The sequence below is a fragment of the Ambystoma mexicanum genome, chromosome 6p (genome assembly GCF_040938575.1).
Source record: "Ambystoma mexicanum isolate Mex_15411 chromosome 6p, UKY_AmexF1_1, whole genome shotgun sequence".
NCBI lineage: Eukaryota > Metazoa > Chordata > Amphibia > Caudata > Ambystomatidae > Ambystoma > Ambystoma mexicanum.
The window spans coordinates 1,476,483,943-1,476,506,900 of record NC_090935.1 but is presented as its reverse complement, the minus strand read 5'-3'; the positions used below and the strand labels follow the sequence as shown (position 1 = coordinate 1,476,506,900).

The window sequence follows — 22,958 nt, the reverse complement described above, 5'->3', positions numbered from 1 at the left end:
TTCAAAGCCACAGTACCTGGCAGGGGAATATTCCAGGTGGACTTTGCATGCAGGTCGGGGACTTGCACCCATAAAAGCATCCTCATTGTTCTGAACCCGAAGGCCCTTTAAGACAAAGTAACAGTATCTGAGATGGATGGGGATGCAGATCTTACTCAAACATCAATAATCAGACCGATTCAGGAAGTTGGTAAAACATAACTGTTTTATTTTCAATTATCTAAAACATGGAGTACAACGGACATCATCCGACGTCGCACAAGCAGTCTCAAACATTTCAAATAAAAACACAACTTTACACTAAAAGTTTATCATAAGTGATGTCATACTACATGGCAAAATAAGAAAACCTACTTGGGGATGTGATAGGCTTAAAAGGAACATCTAAGTAAACTTTCTGTAGGTGCGGGGATCGTGATTGGATCTCTAAGGTCAGGTGGACAATGAAGCCCACCCCAAGTGCAAGTCATCTTCCGTGTCAGACTGATACATGGTGTTCTATTGGCTTCTCAAACTATAGGCGCTCCTTGCTATGTGGCCCTCTACAATTGGTTGGCACGCTTGTACCCTTCTGGAATATTCCACTCGCTAGCAGCATGCCAGCTGGTACCCAAGGTGCTGGGGGTTGGCCTGGTCAAGCCTCCCCACCCAATTAGCCCAAGATCCATCATCACTCCTGTGGTGTGCCATTCAATTAATGCATTTGAACTCGGCCTTGCGAAGGCTCACTGTGCTGGAGAATAAAAGGGAGTGAAGTCATGGCATTATCTTCTGATCTCGGTGTAGCTCACCCCAAAGTCTATTTTCATCTCAGCATGTCACTAGAGACCACGTTTTGAGCACCTTCATTGTATTTAATACTATTAAATGAAGAAAACCTGGCACTTCTAGTGTTTTTACGTTAAACCTCAAACAGGAGCTCAGCTCGATTCTCACGTTCATTGCATCTTCTCGAGTACATAACCATGCTCTTGGTGGCCTGACTCACGACGCTGGGCCAGGCAAGCCTTCTCAAATCTTCCTTCGCCTTCAGCTTGTTTTATTCTGCTGCGCCACACTTTCAGCCCTTCTATTCACAGGGTCCAAATTTGCTGAAATGTGCTGTGGAACATCCAGATTCTATATATTCAAATATATATATATTGGCGGCACTGCTTGCAGTCTATTCACTACGTAGCCAGCCTCATGATTACTTTGTCTACTTGCGTTACTGCATCTGTACATTTGTGAAATGGCTTTTCATTTTCTTCAGTGCTTCTCTGCACGTGCAATCTTCATTTTGCTCCCGAAATGTTGCTTAATTCGCTACTTCGCTTTGTTTTAAGTACTCTTCGCGGTATATGTACCCTCCCTGGTATTGCGCATGTCGCAATTTCCATCTGCCAACATATAGGCAGAATGGGGTCGGGACTTCTGGTAGAGGAACTGGCTTCTCCTCTACAGTTCTGCATAGTCACAGTACTTGACCCAAACATAACAACAGCCCAATGCATCTTTAGTGATCTGATATAGTCACAGTACCTGGCAGAGAAGAGAGTCGGGTTGACTGTGAATCCAAAGAGAAATCAAGGGGAAGAGAAAGATTACCCTTACCGGAGTCTTATGAACATTGTGAAAAGCCCAAGGAAGGTCAGGGGAAGGGATTCACCCCCCCCCCCCACCCTGGTGTTTATGAACCATATGAAAAGTCTAAGAAAGGCCCGGGGAAGGGAATCATTCCACCTGGTGTTTATATGAACATTGTGAAAAGCCTAAGAAAGGTCAGGGGAAGGGAGTAATTTCTCCTGGTGCTTATGAACATTGTGAGGAGCTGTTAGGGAGGAATTCTCCATAGTGGCTAATTTTCCTCACCTAGTGAGTCCCCTAGCAGCTTTGCTGGATTTCAGGGGTTTATTTTTTTCATGTTCAGAGTGTGAACCTTTTTATTCCCACTCTCACCTGCATTTTTGTGATAAGTGTTGTTCTTTATATGTGTCTCATGGACCCAGAGGCTAACCCACTCTGGGGGCATCATCTTTTCCAGTGTGTCACACCGCACCCTCCGTGCAGTGACACTGGGTTGTCTTTTCGACTTTCCCAAAACTCCATTGCTGGGGCTGACTACAGTCCCCCAGCAAAGGTAAAGTTGCCAGTAACTTTATCAGGCTTTTTACAAATTACCAGACTCAGCACACCCTATCTTTTATAGAGTGCTGAAGGGGTCACTTTGTGCCTCCTTTGTCTAAAGTCCTTTTTGACTCACAGTTGGCACCCATAGTTAAAATTGGCTGGTGGCAGTGGTACTACTACACTTCCTTTCTTTACCTTATTACCTTTTTACGCGGTAACGGTAAAAGCTACATGTTAGCTCTAAACCTAAAACCCTGCTGGGTCATATTGTTAATAAATGTACCCCGGTCGTGGTTTTCACCATTTTTTTTGCTAGGAGTTCCTTCTCGAGTCTTCGTTCATGAGTTTCACTCACCTTTGGTTTTTCTTTGTTTGACGTTTTTGGCGGGCTTCTGAACAGAAGCCCTGCCAAAGGCACCTGGAAGTCTAGCGTAGGCAGGATGTGAGGCAGGGGTTTGAGACCCCCTGCCCTTGGTTCCCTTTTGAACCAAGTCGCACTTTGGTGTGATTGGTTGGGGCACTGTCCGGCCTGGACAGTGACCCCCTGCTGAATGATTGACAGCCAGGCTGTCTGAATGGGGGAACTTTAGCTTAAATACCCACCTCTTTGGACTGAAAGAGAGAGTCGCCACTGGATCGTAGGAGCTGACAAGGAGAGACGGAGAGGACATCTGCAGACCACATCAACACGGGTGGAGCCCTGCTGCAGGTTCGAATTCCTGATCTGCAACGACAGAAGCTCTTCATCAGAATCTTCAAACCCTTAAGCTGGTGGGAATAATCAGCTTACTCAGTGCCTGGACCCTCTTCACCCTGGTTGAACTTTGGTAACATTTTGCCATCGCCGGATACCCAGTGGGAGAGACCCCAGACTGTATTTAAGGTACCAGAGCCTTTCTTTTTGCTGACGCTTAACCCCCCCTGCAAACAACCGTCCCGTGTGGCGCAGGACCCTCCAGTCTGCCTCCTCTCTTGAAAGTGAGTTGCGTGGTGGACACCGGAGCCTGCAGGAAACCCACCTGAAACACCAACGCAGTTGGAACCTTCGTTGTCATTATAAGGTACTGTACACCCTTGTTGGCTTCTCGGAGCTAACGCGAAGGAAGTCACTCCCGCCTTCCATTTTCGAAAAGGCTGGTGTGCTGCTTTCACCCCGACTAACATTATCCACTACAGTCCGATTCGTTTTTCGCCTGCACAAAGACTTATTCGTTATTACAGAGAACCGTTTGATCTTGGGCAAATTGACTTTTACCATTGACTTTGGCATAGGCCTGTTTGTAGATCTACCCTGTTGGTTAATGCCCTTATTAGATTGTGCTGCCTCGATTCATTAGGACTGATCTTTTCGTTTTACCTTGCTTTGCCTTATCTCGTTTTCACCCTTCCCTAGATAGGATTGTAGAGTGCCATTTATAGGTCTCCTTGCTTGGGACTATAGACTTGTCTACAATCATTAGAAGTTTGTTTTAAAGTTACATTTTTGACTATTCTGATTTTAACTGCTTTTCTAGTGACCTGTTTGAAAATACTTGCTAGAATGAAATAAATATAGATTCTTATACAAAGTAACCTTGTAAGTGTCTATTTGAATCAGTGTAATTGAGGTACTCATGTGTAATCTCCTGTACTGCTCATCGAACTCTTGAGATAAGTCTGGCCACTCGACCTCGCTACCACTTTCCTGTGTGGCACGGCTTGTACCAAAGGTGAATTTGTGCTAACACCTGTGAGCTTAATCCTGTGTAGTGGTCCCAGAGGGTACTGCATAGGATTCTGCCTTCACAGGAGCCTAAAAGAGACCAAGGGAAGGGAGTCATTCTCTTGACATTGTGAGAAACCCAAGGATAGATTAAAGGCAATAGCCACCCCCCACTATTCTGAAATTACAAGACTTTATTTTATATGTGCCTTGACAGAGAGTCATTGCAAGGAACCCTTTTGTTTAGACTTTTAGGTTGTGTCGTTGAAGAAGAACGCTTCCCCTTTCTTGCAAGTGAACTTTGGATCATTCTCCTGAAGAAGGAAACTTTTCTTCTGGACATAGAAAATCAACCCCTGTGGATTGTTGTGGCAGTGGAGGTCCTCGGTCCCCAGGGAGTGATCCAGGAGCGTAGCATTCAAGATGCGAAGCAGCTGGGACCCAGAGACTTTATCCAGCAGAGAACCGTGTGGCACCATCTTGGTGAGCCGAGCGCAGAGCGGCCTGCAGGAGGTAGTGGGTGTGGACTGGAGCACACCCTCTTCTCTGGGACAACCGAGTGGCTCGGCGGCAGCGGGGAAGCGCTGTCAGCATATCGAGCGGACATTCTTACTGGGCAGAGGAGACAGCGGCAGATCAGGGGTGAGCCGTGACTTCACCGGTGGGTATGCCCCAAGGCACTGCAAGGGAGATTGCATGTCGGCTCGCCTTTTGTGTATCAGAGCGAGTTGGCTCGCGAGCAGATTTGGCAGGCAGAGGTTACTGGAAGTGAGGAAACCCTAAATCGCCTACAGGAACTTTGATGGGCGCACTAGTTCAGGAGGCCTGAATGAATAGATAGGGGTCTGCAGTGAGGCCCCCTGTTGCTTATAGTGTGCAGGATGTGGCTGGCCCCATTCAACCATTTGAGAAGCTGTGCTGCGCATGAAGAAATGTGGATTGATGTGGGACAGCAGCCCTCTCAGGAAAAACAGCAGATTCCATACATTTTACTGAAGTTCTGGTGAAGTACAGAAGTGACAGCCTTCACCTGGGATCAGTACAGTAGGAGCAGGTGCTCCCTAGTGTGTTCTAAAACAAGGTGCTGCATTGCATTGTGGATCTATACTGTCAATGTTGGAGGAGCTGTGGTTAACTAGTCGTCAACAAGTCTTATCGTTAGACGTGATCTTACACAGTGAGTCGCTATGGTTAAAGGGAAGCAGAAAATAGAACACTATGTGGGGACGAAGGCAAAGCTAAATCATCAAGTGGTAGGGACATCAGTGGAGGATGGAGGGGAAGCCATTAGAGATGCTAGAAGGTGTTTCTATGCAGAGCCTGCTGATGGTGATATACAATTCTAGATTATCACTGGAAGGCAAGATAAAGGAGATAGGTATAGATGTCTCCTTGATGAGAGCTCACTTACGTAAAGTATGTGAGAGGGTGATGGAAGTGGAGCAGAGAGTGAGTGCAGTGGAGGATGAGCTGTCAGTGTTAAGGAACCAAGTGAAAGGATTAGTGGGAGCGACGAGAAGCCTGGAATCAAAAGCGGAAGATGAGGAGGGCTGCTTTTGCAGATGTAATTTTCGCCTGGCTGGCATGCTAGAAGGTGAGGAGGGCCTCAATGAGAGCAAATAGGGTGCAGGGCAGATCCCCACCCTGAGGAAGCTATTCAAGGGGCATGGTGGACAAACTGCTCAATTTTACAGATCGGGATGCAATCTTAAAAGAATCAGGCAGGCCTAGTCAATTTTAACACAAGAAGTTCAGAAGCAGAGGACCTACTTTGATGCGGTTCATTGTCACTTACGAGAGGCAAAGCTGAAATATATGATGCTTTTCCCAGGAAAGTTGAGAGTGTTGGATTTTTTTCTAACTCTGCAGGAGGCAGGGAACAGATTGGACATGAGACTGACCCACCCTGAGATACAGAAGGTGGGGGTCTGAAATGGATGCTGGGATCGACTGATGATTTGGTTCTCCTTGAGGATGCTACCGTTCTGGGTATGGGACAGAACGTTGTTACTTGAGGAGTTAAACGGGTTGGTCATAGGGAACTCCAACTGGCTTACCTCCACGTGACCTGGGTCTGATGACCGGAGGAGGTGGGTCGAAGGATATGGCAGGTCAGTTATGTTGGGGGATGGGTTATCCTGAAGGGGCACGGTGGGTACAAAGGGGGGGCAGGTGGGATGGGATATGTAATTGAGGTGAGGAAAATAGTGGGAGGGTCTTTTGAGGGGTTCTGGTGTTCTTGTTTCATTGTAGTTTTCCTGTCCAGTCAAGAAAGTATGGATTGCACGAAAAGTAACAAATATAAAACCTGTGGGGCGGGGTGTTGCAGTGGGTATCACTTGATGCGACCAAAGGGTTGATCGCATGTTGCGAATATGCACCTGGAATGTGCAAGGTTTGGGGAAGGGGCAAGAGGACCAAGGTGGGGCCATTTTTTAAACGCCATCAGATAGAATTAGCATTGCTTGAGGAGACTCACATGAAAGGGGTGGTCTTGAACAGACTGAAGACTCGGTGGGAGGAGTGTTTGGGTCTTTGTATTCTTCCACATTGCTAGAGGGGCTTTGATTTGGGTGGCTGTGGGGGTACCCATAGTAGTGACTGGTACCATTGTGGAAAACAAAGACAGGATGATGGCACTACTAGGTACCCTGGAGGTGGAAGATATCTATGTGGTCAATACACATGTTGAATCAGGATGGAAGACTAAAGAGCTGACAGATGAAGAAATCAGAGAATATGTGAAGGCCAGCAACCATGCACCTGAAGGAACGGAAAAGCTGATCTTCATCGAGGTACCCTGGAAGCCAGTCCCGAAAAGGCTGTTGATCAGAGAACCCGGCCTACCGAGAATCTTAAAGTGAAGCACCAGAACATCAAGGCCATCAAAGTCCATTGATGTTGACCAGCATTCGGAAGATTTCCGTAACCACTGGAAGCCAGTTGAGTCGCATTGCCCAGATACGGAGACAGTTTGACGCTGTGCTGCTTGACGACCGGAGCTGCAATGCTCCACCTTGCCTAAAAACATTGAACAAAGGGCTCCTTTGCCGTCACCATCAACCGATTTGTCCTGCCATAGAAAGTCGAGGTTGTCAGCTATGAACGAAAGTCTGCCAGTGGGTTTCCCACCACCAGAAGCCAACAAAGACGTCCCAAGGACACTGACGATGTGAAGATCTGAAGTCTGAGTCCCGATCGCCAAAGATATCCCGACACCCGATGCCCGCGGCTCGGCCTACATCCATCACTGAGTCACCTTTGCGGCACCAAACTCTTTGCACTAAGGTAGACCGCATGTCTCGTCTTCACAAGACTTCCACAATCGATCGTCGAAGAGCACTGCGAAGATTGAAGCTGCAGTCCCATTGCACGTGTTCACCTTTCTTTGAGGAATATCGATGCCCTTTCACTCCTGCTTTAAAGGGAGTGCACTCTTGAGGGATCCGTCGATGAACTATCAAAGAAACTCATCTATCTCAGATACATTGGGGTGGTTGAACATTTTAACCAGGAAACAAGACTATTTAAACGTGAATTGACTGGGCTTATTGATACTGTCTATTACAGGTTGCCCAGGTGGGGGGGATCTTCACTCAGAACTGCATCTTAGTAGCTAAAGAAAGCATTCTGCCACTGTTTAACCTAACTAGTCTTCCTTCCTATGATCTATGCTGTAACACAGTGCTGTATGATTTGTATGTCATTATAACTGTCAGCAGTTGATGCATTTTAAAGGAATCAATAGGTAAGTGGGGTACCACATAGACATTGGGCCTCATTACGAGTGCGGCGGTGAGGGGTTAACGGCACCGGTAAGGATGCCGGTGCCGTTAACCCCTTACCGCCACATTCCGAGGCCTCAGGTCCCTCAGCGGGCCCCACTAAGGCCGGCTGGTTTTACCAGCCGCCCTTAGCGGGAGCCGCTAAGGGACCAGGGAGCTAATAACGGGCCCGCTATTTGCGGGCTCATTATTAGCTCCTTCCCCATTCCCATTGAGCCCTATGGGGGCCTCGAATGGGAATGGGGAATGGTTTTCAGAATGGGGACTTACCGTGTCCTCCAAGGTTGGAATGACCAGGTAAGTCCCCATACCGAGAACCCGGACCCGGTATGCGGTATGGGGGAGCCATGGCGCTAATAGCACCATGGCTACCTCCATACTCGTAATGAGGCCCATTGTATATATTTGCCATATTAGAATTGCCGGAGTACAAAGTGTGTTATTAATTGATGTGTATATCTTGAAGCTTTTTTTATGTAAAGAACTGTGTTAGCACATAACATAGTGTGTGGACATTCCTTTGTGGGGGCTTGGGCACTGTACTTAAGAACCAGCCTGCATCACCCCTGAGAGCTTAAGCCTTGGTTGCTAGTCCATTCTTGGCTGTGGTGCTCTGTGCTTCTATGCTGCCAAATATAGGGCAGGAGTACAGATACCCCCCCTCCAAGCTTTACAATCATGCATAGAAACATGGAACTCTAAAGACTAGTTTACAAACACAGAGACTGCCTTGCTAAGCACGAAAAGGTATGGGTTAGGCGGACCACGTGGGGGGAAACAACTAGATCACACTGATCGCACTTTGCTAGTGGGAAAGGGCAGTGTGGGTGGGAATGGTGGGTTCAAAGGTTGAGCAGCGTGATTATGCATGGTTGATTTTATATGTTGTTTTTGTTAACAACTCAAACTTTAAAATAAAATAGACAAGCCCTCTTGTTTGGCGAGCTTAATCACCAGATGTTTAGTGTCTTGCAATTGAATAATATACCAACTTTTGGAACTCCCTTCTTATGCTAACGGCAGTTGTATTATTGCCTTTGACAGCACTCCTGCAATGTTGGAACTGAACATATTTCCACAACAGTGGCCCTTTACCACCACCCCTCGCCATTCCTCCCCTTAATCTCAATCATTCTCCATAACAGCAGAGTTATTACTCTCTCTGTAACCTCCTAACTCCGAGCCCCCCGCCCCCCGCCTTGTGTTTAATTCTCAGAGAGACAGTTTGCATTTTCCCCCAATACCTTCAAAAATCACTTCAAGAAATACGTGTGAACAGTGCACAATGGACAGTTCACACAAAAATGATAGCGCCCCATGCAGCGGTTTGTGTTATACTTTTGGTGGAAAAATTTAAATTACGGACCCATTTATGTACTCCTCTGTCTCTCACTTGTTGAAGCAAGCCATCAATGGCTGCCTTGTTAAAATGGTGCCTTGCTGCCTATAACCACTTTGTCTGTTGTGTGAAGGTCCTAACTGAGATGTATAACAGGCACGCTGCTAGATGCAGATCGCTTCTTAGAGTGCCACGCCTTTGATGTAGTTCCTGTTCGGCACAGGCAAGCATGTTTTAGATCTACCTCGCCAGGCGAGATACATACATGCCAACATTCCGAGGCACCTACGAGGGAGATTTCGTCCTCAAAAATCGGGAGATATAAAGTTTCCCATAGGAATGAATTGGGGCCAGAATTATTTTAGGCGGCAAAACGTGAAAAATGCTATATTTTTCACTGAAAAAATCAGGAGTCTGCCGCCTAAATCGGGAGGGTTGGCATGTATGTAGATGGCACCAGTAGAATTAGCAACATTAGGCAGCCCAGAGACTGCCTGGGCCATGTGAGAAACTAGTCAAAATAGAAACGCTGGCTTGCTAGAAATGTATCTGAATATGTTTGCTGCATGTTGCAAAGTTTACTCGCCAAGGTGTGAACCTCTCTGATGCTTGTAGACCATATTATGAGAATCATGTAATACAGGTTGAACCAACCCTGACACATTGCATACTGTTGTCATTGAAAGATGGATCACCCCCCCTTCCATGGAACTCTATGTGACATGACAAGTATAAAAGCCATGTAAGCCCGGGAAGGGCGGTGGGGGGTGGGGGGGAGGAGTTTACTGTACAGTATACAGTTCAACTATTGGTTTTCATGCTCTGTCTTGTGGATTGCCTGTATGATACTTTGCTTACTGCCATTGAAGACGCTTACCAACCTAGCTCAAGTTTGGATTATTGAGTCAGTGATGATTTTTTCCATGATAAATTGGGGCTGCTGACATCGGATTCCCTCTGCCCCGCAGCCGGACGCGACTCCCAGTGATCTCCAAGGGCTCAAGGTAAGACAATGTCCAGAGAAAAGGGAGCTGGTGGCAGGTGCACAGTAGGCAGAGCATGTGCAGAAGTAGAGCCAATGAAACATGTTTTGGTGAGCGCAGTTAATAGCGTTGCTATTTTTTTTTTTTTTTTGATATGGTAAATACAATCATCCTTTCAAATATACAAAAGACAGATACAAATACGTTCTAAAATATATAACAACTTTGCGATTTGAAAACAAAAGAATTATGAACAAAACATGTTGTGCATGAACATCAATCAATGCATGGAGAGAAATGCAAACAATGAACATTGATAACAATACTTCATCAATAGAAGAGTTGAAATATTTGATTTCATGGTGTTACTTATTGTGATACGCTGATGTATGATGCAATATAACAATAATACGCAAAGTTCAATAAAGATCAAAAATAGTGAAAGTAAGAGAATGCAGCGGGTAATTAAGTTGCTTAATGATAACCAGCGTCAGCGTCAATGCTCTGCAGCAAGTGTGTTACTCCCTAGACCATAAAGGACGTTGCAACAAGGCTGGGACCCACAAGCGGCCAATAGTCACAAGTGGGAACTAGGAACTAAACCCCCAAAACAGTAGTGGACACACAACGGCCTGGGCCACCATCAGTGTACCAGCGTGAGCCCGTCCAAAAAAAGGGGGTGGGCCTAGTTTTCCCACTATGAAAAATCTCCTAAGGACGTAAAGTTGGAGTAGCTAGGAGGGGGGGACCAATGTCAAGTGGAGGGGGGCATAACAGGCACAGAATGGGACAGAAACTTCTGGGTTATTCGGATGAGGTCAGAGGAGGAAGTGGAGGAGTAAAAGACCACAAGGAGGTGCTTTCCTTTAAGATACACAGCACATCGGCAACCTTCCAACACTTAATAAACCCAGCCCAGGCCCCCTGCAAAGACTTTTCAAGTGCATACCTGGATGGTATCTTTGTCCATAGTAACTCCTGGGAAGCTCATCTAAGGCATCTGGAAGCAGTGTGGGACCAACTCCGGAAGGCAAATCTTACAGCCAACCTTGATAAATGTCAATTGGCAAATTTTCAATGAAATATCTGGGCTCTCAGGTGTGAAAGAGATTTCTTAGTAGAAAATACCATAACCTGGGTTTTATTGGTATTTATGGATAGATTTGAGTGACATAGTGTTGTAAAGTAAACAACACACTTTGGAGACACATTTTCATGCGGTGCATTAAGATTAGGTCATTAGCGTATGTTACCAGTGGAAGATGGATATTACTGAATTTGGGTGGAGATATACCTGGCTTTATAAGTACTGATTATATATCTGATAAACAGGTATTAAAGACTAGTGGTGCCATTATGTAGTCCTGGAGTACTTCTTTGATACCACAAACTGCACCCACCTGATACCACATGCTTCTGGAGCACTTACCTGGCTGAGGTACTCGATATGTCTCTGGATCATCTTTTCCCACTGAAATTCAAGAACAGAGGAATTAGCGAACTGCTTATACAGACATTATGTAGAGACTTTCACAAGAAAAAAGACATATACAGCTTCTAAAGTGGAGCAGAGGACTATTCATTGCCAGCTGGAGGTGCAACAGGCACAGAAAACACTAGAACACTTGGGAGAGTATCTAGCACACAAGAATATCCCTCCCCTGCATGCCCCATTTGACTTCTTAAGAAGCACACTAGAAGTCTGTTAGTGAAAGGTGAGGGCATCCTCGGCAACCACAGTGAGAGCAGAAATTCAGGTGAGCATTACAAGTTATTCGAGTGAGGTCAGAGAAGGACGAGGTATATGACCAAGAGACCTGCAGGAGGTAAGAAGAAGCGGCGAAGTGTGGAGATGATTTCTGGAGAAAGTGATGTATTGGCAAGTGAGAAAAAGTTGTACTCAAGTGAGAGTGTGCATGGTGTGGGTGTGTGTGGAAAGTGTGGTTAGGAGAATTAGTATGAGGAGTGACTGTGAATGTATGGTACTGAGTGAAAGGAGAGCATGTACGTAGTAGTAGAGTGGAGGAGGGAGTAATACAGTGGAGGAAGGAGTGTAGTAGTGAGATGGATGGAGTAGTAATTAGAGGGTGGATGGAGTATTAGTAGGAGTAGTAATACAGAGGGGGGAGCAGTAGTGAAGTGGAGGGAGGAGTGAGAAGAAGTGGGTAGAGTCTAGGGAGTAAAGTAGCAGGAAGGACAGGAGAGGTAGAGGCACAATCCCCTATCCCTGTAGAGCACTAAAGACTGGATAGAGATGGGGCAGTTTGGGAGTCAGTTGGTGAGTTTAGCTACAGTAGGTAATGTGCCTTTACAACACATTCCTAGCATACAACTTAAGAGTTAGACAAAACAGGTCAATATTCTGTATGTACTAACCTGGGGGTAAGTGACGCCTGGGCTAGGGAGGAGGTACAACGCAAGATAAGAGGGACAGCACTACCAATAAAAACCCTTGAATCATCCTTGAGAGTTGGCACATATATTGAGCCAACTGTGACACCAATTGTAGCATGTTTTAATCAGGAAACATCTAGTACATGGGTATTTTCTATCCATCCCCAATCAGGCATGCACAATTTTGATTTATTAAACAAAGTTCTTTTTATGAACCTGGGACACACTGGTTTAACAGCATCGATTCCCTGCAGCCTCTCTCCCCTTTCGGGACAAGAAATACAAAGGGTTGCCCAGAAGGTCTATTTATTAATTATATAGAAATAAACAAAACAATTTAAAATGTATACAAATTTGACATTATCACTCATCATGAAATCCCAATGTAAAAGATTACTACAATGAAGAATTATCAATACGCTGTTAGATTAAATGATCAAAGCTGCATTTAACTGAAATGTAGACATTGCCAACTGTAATTTTGGTTTACCCTGAGCACAGATTCACCATGCGTTGAAAAAAATAAAAAATATTAAGGATTCAGGACAAAGCTTTAATTGTATAGATAGTAAGGTTAATCAGAATATCACTTCCTTTCTAAATCTCTCTATTTTTAATGTATTGACAATAAACACCCTCCCTTCCTCAATTCACATCAGTTCTAGAAAACGTAATTTAAAGACAGGTTCTACTTGACATTCCTGCACGTAAATCGCTTGCGAAATGAAAAGTGTATGGGGGTCATTACGAGTCGGGCGGTAAGGGATACCGGGCACCGGTAAGGAGACCGGTGCCGGTAATCCCTTACCGCCCGATTCCGATGTCCCTTGGAGGGAACCGTAAGGAACGTGTGGTCTGACCACACGTCCCTTACGGGTCCTGCTAAGGAACCTGGCGGTAATAACGGGCTTGCAATTCACAGGCCCCTTATTAGCGCCCTCCCCATTCCCATTGAGCCCTATGGGGGCTCAAATGGGAATGGCAAGTTCAATGGGGACTTACCGGTCCCGCCAGGGTCGGACTACACCGGTAAGTCCCCATTGAACGAGATCGACCCAGGCAGGGTATGGGAGGCAGCTATGGTGCTAATAGCACCATGGCTACCACCCTTCTCGTAATGAGGCCCTATATTTAATGTGTATACTTGCTAGTTTCCCTTTAATGGTGTGTCTATTGCATTAATCTATAGAAATGCACATTTGTAATTTTTCAATGGGCAATTTAAAGTGGGACAAACGTGTTGTGTATTTTAGCCATAGGTATGAAAAGATTGTACAGTTTTACTGACTTTTGCAAGTCTGGGCTTCGAGCCAGGCTAATCAGTTGTTTGGTACACTCGGGTAAACTCAACTAGCATAGATTCTGGGCTGCACTCCAATGGTCTGGGATGTGTTCCAATAGGTTCTTTTGTTTTCGTAAACAGTATCCAATAATCTACTAAACAAAAACAATGTCCTGAAAGACTACATTTGACTACAATGTTTCTGGGCTAGGCCGGATATGAGGGCGATTGTGGACTGGGCTTAGAGATAAAATGGCTTCCAGAAAGGCTGGCTTCTGTAGGGGGGTGGGGAGTGAGTGCTGTTCGTGATCCTGGACAAGGATAGCTGGAGGCAGAGCTAAAGGACCCAGGACCAAGCTGGAACTAGTCCCTCCATGACAGTCTATGGAGAGGGGAGGGGGACCATCCCTACTTTTTCCTGATTGGATTTGGAATCATCTGAAATTGCATTTTTGGGCTCCAGAAGTTCAGAAGGCTTTTCTTTTTGCTTTTTGAGAGAACTATTATTTTTGATGGAGCTGAACAGGGAAGCATTTCTACCTATGGCAATCAGCTCACCACCCCTGGATCTATTTTATTCAGATTTGGCTATTGTTTGCATGATGATCAATTCCAACTGAAATGTGAAACTAAGCTCCTCATTACAAGTCTCTCCAAAAAATGGTATTTCCGGTGTGCCGATAGTACTATTAATGGAACTCTGAACACCAGAATTACCAGCATATTCCAGATCCGGATGTGCACGCCTGCACCATTGTCGGAAACGGTACTACCGTCATGCCGGAATTACTGGCAAATACCAAAAATTGCCTGTTTTTCCAGCAGAAATGTGCCAGAAACAACGTCACCGGCATCCAGACTGATGGAATCACCAGGGCCGGAATTACCGGCTCCATAAACAGCATTATCGCAGGAATGGAAGCGCTCCAGTGGCCAATTTGAAAAACACAATCAACTTACAGTCAGTCACTTCTTGCTGCCATCCACCCCATCCAGAGAACGGCCAAAGGAGGAAGACGGCTATATGGCAGGATGTGGCAGACAAGGTCACTGTAGTGGGGACCATCCCACGCATGCCCTGTGACTGCCACAAGCATTTGCATAACTTGCGTTTTCAGGTCTGCAAAATTCTGGCCACCCATCGGAGTGAATGTGCAGCCACAGGAGGTGAGACGGTGGCATCCGGACCCGGATGCCCTGGGAGGAGATGTGCAGCTCAATCATGCACATGGAGGTCATCTAGGGAGTTGGGCAGCAGAGGCCGGCTCTTGGACCCAACGCGATGGAGATAAGTACAACAAACCCCAATAAATGCCAATTTTGTGTCAAATTAAATGCATCCCCAGGCAGCGAAACAGGGAACAGGTCCAAAAAATGGACCAATCACATATGCCAGGGATTACGGGCGATGTAGCCATACACAATCACCATAGCCAAGATGCACTGCCCCACACATGGACACATGATGAGTGCCCATGCGCACCAAGGGAGAACAGGACATAAAACACAAGCCCATTGCATGCACAACAAGCCACCTTGGCAGACCAACAGTCATTGTACACCCCCCATGCAGTAGCACACATCAGAGCAAACAGACCCACCAGACAGGATGACAAGAGCAGGAAAAGAGCAGGACACTCACAATGTAGCATGAATGTAATGCAAGCCCACAGACGTGACTCCCTGAAGACAAAGTGCATGCTCATCTCACCCCAACAGGCACATCATCCGACAGCAACACGGCTGGTCCTCTTCAGGACACGTATGAGCAGGTAGGAAGGCTGCACCACCACCACCACCTGCAGTCTGACCACCTATTGCAGCCCAACCAACACCTGTAGCCCAACCACCTCCTTCAGCTCAACCAACACCTGCAGCCGAACCACCTCCTGAAGCTCAACCAACACCTGCAGCCCAACCACCTTCTGCAGCCCAACCAACACCTGCAGCCCAACCACCTTCTGCAGTCCAGTCAATACCTGCAGCCCAAGCACTTCCTGTTGTGACGGCTGCACACAGCAACCACCACTGCCAGCTGCCAGACAGGTGGCAGGCATCTTCAGTGGCCCCATGGTCCCTCCGGTGCACTACACACCACAGATGCCACACCAGCCACCCCCCTATCATGGCAGGTATGGAGAGGAAGAGGGGGAAGATGAGGATGATGAGGACACGCACACCCGCTACCAGACACCATCATTCTAACCATCCAATCTACACAGCCCATCTCCACCAGCCATGCCCAACATCCGGGACATGGATGCGCATATCAATCGCATGGAGGAATGGCATGGGGCAATGGCTGAGATGGTTCACCAGCTTTTTCCGCACTAGTAGCATAAAATAGGGTGGAAGTGGTGGCTCTGCAGTGCAGGACTTGTGTATGGAATGTTCCTTCCAGTGGTAGGTGCTGTTTGACTCCATATGCCTGAAGTCATATTCTAGGTGTTGCTAGTTTTAGTATCTGCTTCAGCCTGTAGAAATGGGCCGAGGGCAACATGTTGAATGGCACCTCTGTGTCAATCAGTGCTGGAACACTTGCCGATAGGATAGTAACCTCACACTAGCGCGGTAGTAACCAACTACTAAAAAATTCCAACATACACACTAGTTGAAAAAGCTATGAGACTAGAATCATGACAGAGCCTTGTTAGCACTGAAGGCACAGTGATATAGTATTGAGCTATTGTCGTGCAGGGTGCTAATCCACAGTCTGCCTTTTAAATGTTTTATATAAATGGACTTTAAAATCATCCTATTCAAGAATAAATGTGAAGTGTATTTGTATTGTCTGCAATCCTTGACATGAAAATAACCTTTCCAAATGGCAGCAAAACAGGAGACCAAGTTTTAGATGAGGCACTCCATGAAATGTTATGGCATGTATTGACAGAAAAAAGGGACTAACAGGAAATGCTCTTTGAAAAGTTCATCAGAAACACATTGATAGCAGTGGTAGAGTGCAGGGCTACAGATTTACTATGGACTAGGTCTAGAGTCCAAATACCCAGTAAAAATGTGTTTTTTTATTTTCATAAAAGCTGTGACATAAACAAAACCTTTGCAAAGGTCAGCAACAGAGGAACCCATTTTGTCTGAAAATGTGTTTTAAGTTCTTTAAACCATGTAATTGCTAAAAGTTGTTTAATATAAGAGAATAGGATAAGAGAAGAGATGTAGGCAGTACTAGCTGAATCAAGCAGAAAGCTGATTTCAAGGTGATACGCAGAGAATTGAAGGGGACACTGCATGAAACATTTTGGCATGCAGTGACATAAAAAAGTACAATGAATAAATGCTTGCTGGAAAGGTCATAACACATGCATTATTAGTAAATCCCATTTGGAAAGGTAGTAGAGTGCACACGTTACGATGCACTAATTTGAGAGTTCAAATCTCCAGTCAGAATATTATTTATAAATAGCTGGACATTTGAAGCATAGTATTCAAGAGTAAATGTAAAGATGTTTTATATTTTGTTCAAGCCTTGACATAAACATAACCTTTGCAAAGGGCAGCAAACAGAGGAACCTGTTTCGTCTGAAATTGTGCTTTAAGTGCTCTAAACTATGTAATTGCTGAAAGTTGTTTAATTTAAGGGAATATGATAAGAGAAGAGATGTGAAGTGAAGGTAAGTCCTTGTTACGTTCACGCCAGAAAGAATACAACCCTCTAGGGAAAAAGGCCAAGCGATTGCTTGCAAGAATAACAAGGTTTAATGAACAACAAGTAAAGGGGTCAGCAGAGGACTCTGCGGCTCAAGAACGTTCTGCCTGAATCATCATGCTTGTTAGGGAGAATTCTCAAGAATGTGCTAATTTCCCTTACCTTTTGAGACGCCCAGCAACTTTGCTGGATTTCTAGGATTTAAATTTTTACCTGGAAGAGTGTGAACCTTTTTTTCCACTCTTTCATGTATTTTGATGTGTGTTTTACTTTTGTGTTCTTTGGATATGGAGTTTTAAACAACTTCATAAGCATCATCTTTTTCCTGTGTGTCACACAGCACCCTCAGTATAGTGGCACAGGGGTGTCTTTCAGACTCCCCAAGGTTCAAATACCTTCTCTGGGACTGAGTACCGTCTCCCAGAGCATGTAAAGTTAAATTGACTTTGCTAGTCTTTTTAAATTTATAGACGCAGCACACACTATCTTCCTATAGAGTGCTGGAGGGGTTGCCTAGCATCCCCTGTGTCTAAACACTCATGTAACAGTAAAATGTTACCCTTTCCTCTTGAAATGGCTGGTGGCAGTGGTTTTAGAACAAATGACAATGACTTTTCCCGACCACGAGCACCGGTAGCTAAAAATCGGGTAAGCCATGTTTTCCAATATGGCGCTCAAGACTTATCTGTAAAAACAGAATCCGGTCATCTTTTTTTGCCGTTTCTTTCAGGAAAGGTCCTTCTTGTGTTTAACTCTGCGCACCAAACCAGGTTTGGTCCCTTTGTTCGATGCCCGAAACTCCCTGTGCTTAGTCTCCTAGGAGACCTGAATGCACTCTGGTGTGATTGGCTGGCTGACTGTCCGGCAAGGCAGCCAGCCTGTTGGGTGAGTGACAGCTAAACTGGAATGAATGGGAGAAAACTTAAAAGGCGAGTCTCCAGGACTGGAAGGCAGAGTCCACCACTGGAACGAAAGAACCGAAGACGAGCTGAAGGAAGACAACTGCTGCAACTCCTGGACTGTTGGTTTGCCTGGTGAAGCCCTGCTGCAGGTCCAAATTGCCTGAAACTCCATCGACAGAGAAGCTCCTTCAAGAACGACTTCTTCCCTTGAGCTGGTGGGAACAACCAACTCGTAAGCCACCTGGACACCGTCTCCATGCTGGTCGAATTTTCATCAGAATGCTGTTGAAAACCGGATAGCCAGTGAGAAAGATACCAGTTTGTGGACTTTAACGCACTCACACCTTAAAACCGCTTCCCTGAGCAGTGCAGGAACCTCCCGACGTCCTCCTTCTTGTCCCCACGACTGAAGCTCAGGAACAGCGAGATCGGCAGGAACTGCCAGGAACAAATGCCTCAGCTACAGCTTTTCTTCATACTTAAGGTACTTTGCAAATGCGGTGTGGAAATTCTTTCTGCTGCACTAAAAGTTTGTGAAACTTTCCCAACTTTGGAGTCTTGTTCCTCCCTAATCAGACATATAACTCTTTTTCTGGCAAACTACTTCTAACAACATTGGCAAAGACTTAACCGTTTACTACCAGAACTGTGCTATCCTATCCAAGACTATGAACCATTGACTTTGGCCCAGGCCTATTGAATTCAATTGCCTGTTGTAGTGAATTGAAACTATTTGCCCTGCCTATGAAAGTAATTGTGCTTTAATTCTTTTGACCTTTGTCTTTGTACCCCTTTTGAAAGTTACTGAAGTGCCATTTTGCTCCCACTTCAGGGGAGCCTCATTTGTTCAGAAACATATTGGTCATGTACAGTAGTGTATTATAGTGTGATATTGAGCTGCTTCTTACTAGTGGAATGTTTTCCAACTGACTGTGTAAATAAATGTATATTCTTTTACCAAGAAACCTTGAATAATGTTTGTCTGAACTACTGTGATTGCAAGTCCTTCGTGTAACATCTTGTACTGCTCATATCCCTCCTGAGATAAGTCTGGCTGGTCAGCTACTGCTACCACATAACTGTGTAGTACAGGCTTGTACCAAAGGTGAGATTGTGCTTACAGCTGTAGTCTTAATTGTGTGTAGTGTTCCCAAAGGGTACTGCATGTAATTCTGCCTAACAATGATCAGTAAGTTGTAAGAGTTAACAGCGTCACTGAGGAGGTATGAGGCTGAGAGAAATCCTGTGTCCGCGGAAGCTTCTGAACCCCCGACAATCCCCCTGTAATGTAATCCTCAGAACCAGTTTATACTCGGCTCTGTTAACTACACCCCAAAGGGAAAGGGGGAAGTGGATAACAAAAGAAACACCAGGCCGGCAACGTCTAGACTAGTTGATGCAGAACCTGCAGTGGATACATAAACACACACAAATCCTCAAATTACTTGTTTAACCTTTGGATTTTGAAAAACTCTATATCCTTAACTAAATGTAAAGAATCATACGTGGTTCTTCTCTTTAAGGATCTGAGAGAAGATTGGAGTAATTGCTGATAGAATCTTTCTGCCTTTTTGTTTTGAAAGTCTTGAAAATAACAGCAACTCCCAAGAGTAATACAGCCTTAAGAACCTTGACTTTTGACTTTTAAAACTGTAAAATGTTTCAGTTGATAGGTTTAAATGAATCCTGTTCTTCTTTCTTTAAAAAATGAGTTTTAACCAACACACGCGTAAATTAAGTACATGGTCTCTTTTAGAACGCACTAACTTGTTCACAGTCCGTAGAAAACCTTTTCGCGCAAACACGCACAAAAAATGTACATGCGTGAAACACGCTGAAGAAAATACGCGCAGGAGAAAACACGCGCTGAGGAACACACGCGCTACGAACACGCGCTGAAGATATTCCTGTAAAAGTCTTTTGTCGTTCACGCACACACACTATGAACACACGCGCAGTACAAATCACGTAATAGCCTTTTCTCGCGCTCAAGTACACGCGCTATGAACACAAGCGCTGTAGAAAATCACGTAGCAGTCTTTTCTTTTCTCGCGCTCGCATACACGCGCAAATAATACACGCGCTATGAAAATCATGTTGCAGTCTTTTCTTTTCTTGCGCTCGTGTACACACGCAATAAACACACGTGCTATAAAAATCACGTAGCAGTCTTTTCTCGCGCTCGTGTACACGCGCTTGAAACACACGCGCTATGAAATGATGTAGCAGTCTTTCCTTGCGCTCGCATTCTCGCGCTATTAACATACACGCAATGAAATCACGTAGCAGACTTTTCTCGCGCTCATTCACACGCTTTTTAAAAATAAACGTTGAACTATAAACAGTGTAACATCACAGTTCTACTTTTGAATTCACATAAATCTTCTCAAAATGTCACTAGTAATCTGAGCAACATATTTAAATATCCAAATAAAGTCACTTAGTTTAAGAATGTCTTTTCCAAAGAACTTCCAAAAACTCTCCTGTGAACCTGGATACTTCTCCTGAACAACCCAGCATAAGTACCCGCTCGACTGCCAGGATTTGTAAGTTCAAATCCACTAGGCCCAAGTCTTCAGCAAGAGCAGCTACAAACACGTCCTCTCAGCTGGGGTTAAGACGATGAAAGGCAGAGAGTGACAGTTTAGAATGTTCATTGTTGTCTTGCAGTTCTCTCTAGCCAATCAAAGCTTCTAGTGTAAAACTTCATCTTGCCATTGTTGTCCTGCAGTTCTCTCTAGCCAATCAAAGCTTCTATTGAAAAACTCCATCTTGCCTTGGGCCAGAGCCAGGAATCTGTATAGAAAAGTCAAGGCCAAACCAACTGCAGTAGAAAACTTGCAACCCACACAGAAATAAAAGGGAATAATTAAAGGGAACCTAACAGTACCCCCTCCTAATGCCCAGTCCCTGGGCCAATCTTATGTGGATTTTTAGCATGAAACTTAGCAACTAACCTAGGGGCATGTACATCAGAGGAATCTTCCCAGGTACGTTCCTCGGATCCATATCCCTCCCAGTCAATCAAATATTGCAACCTTCCCCTCACTTTCCTGGAATCCAAAATGTTATTAACTACAAACTCCTCCGATGAATCCTCCATAATCACAGGAGGAGGATGAGTTCTAAACCTGGTGCCTGGACTAACTGGTTTCAAAAGACTAACATGGAAAGTGGGCTGTATTTTCAATTGCTTGGGCAACTTCAGTCGTACTGCCACTGGATTTATTTTTTCGACCTCAAATGGACCTACAAATCGAGGACTACATTTATTCTTCCCCTTAATTCTTAAACGTCGGGTAGAAAGCCACACTAAGTTCCCTACCTCATACTTAGGACCAGCTTTCCTTCTCAGATCTGCACACCTTTTATATCTCAGTTTGCCTTCTCACAGCACCTTTTTTGCTTTATCCAAATTATTCTTCATCAGCAACAAACGTTCCTCCACTCCAGGATTTCCTGAATCTTCAAAAACCTCAAAACTCAAAAAACTGGGATGATAACCACGACCCAAATAAAAAGGTGACATTGAAGTAGCATCTTTTTCACAATTGTTGTAGGAAAACCCAGCCAACCACACCAGATCAACCCATTCCTCACTAGCTTGTAGATAACATCTTAGAAATTTCTCTAACTCCTGGTTGTCTCTCTCAACTTGTCCATTAGCCTCTGGATGATACCCTGAAGTTAAACTAACCTCCACCCCAAGTTTTTTACAGAAGGCCCTCCAAAATTTTGAGATTAATTGAGATCCCATCTGAGATAACTTTACAAGGAAGACCATGCAACCTAACCACTCCTTGCAAGAAACTATGAGCCAGTTTTTCAGCAGTAACCTCTCCCTCCATCGGCAAGAAAGGCGCTTCTTTAGTAAGAAGATCCACCACAACTAAAATAGTTGTACAGCCTTTATCCAGGGGAAGCTCACAGATGAAATCCATAGAAATCGTGTGCCAAGGTCGAGGAGGAACAGGTAACGGCTCCAATAAACCATGCGGTTTCCCAACTTGACTTTTTGCCTGCGCACAAACTGCACACGTCTTGACGATGTTCAAAGTATCCTGACGAACCTTCTCCCACCAAAAATTCCTACAAACTAATTCCAGTGTCTTCCTGAAACCTGGATGTACAGACAAGATCGATTCATGACAATTCTTCAAGATCTTTTCTCTTAACTCAACTGTGGGCAAATAAAGCTTATAATCAAAAAAAGGAAGACCCTCCTTCAAGCTCCTAGCTGGATCCAATTTCAAACACTCTTCCATCTTCTGTAAGGACATAGATTGGCGAACTTCATTCAACACATCCATACCTTTAAATACTCCAGCTAACAGAAAGCGTTCAGGAGCAATAATCAGTTCTGGTTCTTGAACCTCTTTCACCTCACTTCCAGGAAATTGACGGGATAGGGCATCTGCTTTTCTGTTTACACTCCCGGGTTTAAAGGTCACTACAAAACCATAGTCTGCGAAAAATAAGGACCAATGAAGTTGTCGTGGAGACAAAGTTTTAGCAGACTTCAAAAACAATAGATTTCTATGATCCGTAAGTACAGTTACCGTGTGCCTAGCCCCTTTAAGGAAATGTCTCCATTCTTCAAAAGCGGACTTGATGGCTAGCAGTTCACGATCTGAAATCATATAATTCACTTCTGCCGCAGAAAACTTTCTAGAAAAAAAACTACTGGGTGTAACTGACCAGTTGTTTCATGTCTCTGTGAAAGCACTGCCCCCATTGCTAGATTGGAAGCGTCCGCCTCCACAAAGAAAGGTTTAGTAATATCTAGATGTATCAA

The 22,958-nt window shown here is 44.9% G+C and overlaps 1 protein-coding gene across 1 annotated transcript in view; it reads right to left on the bottom strand.

Annotated features, from left to right (window-relative positions):
* The window catches only part of LOC138511068 (uncharacterized), a 3,073,423-nt gene that overhangs the window by 2,430,049 nt on the left and 620,416 nt on the right, over positions 1–22,958 (bottom strand). Inside the window, exon 6 of the mRNA XM_069626568.1 lies at positions 11,348–11,389. Within this exon, the coding sequence (XP_069482669.1) occupies positions 11,348–11,389 (42 nt within the window). The remainder of the gene's footprint in view (positions 1–11,347; positions 11,390–22,958) is intronic.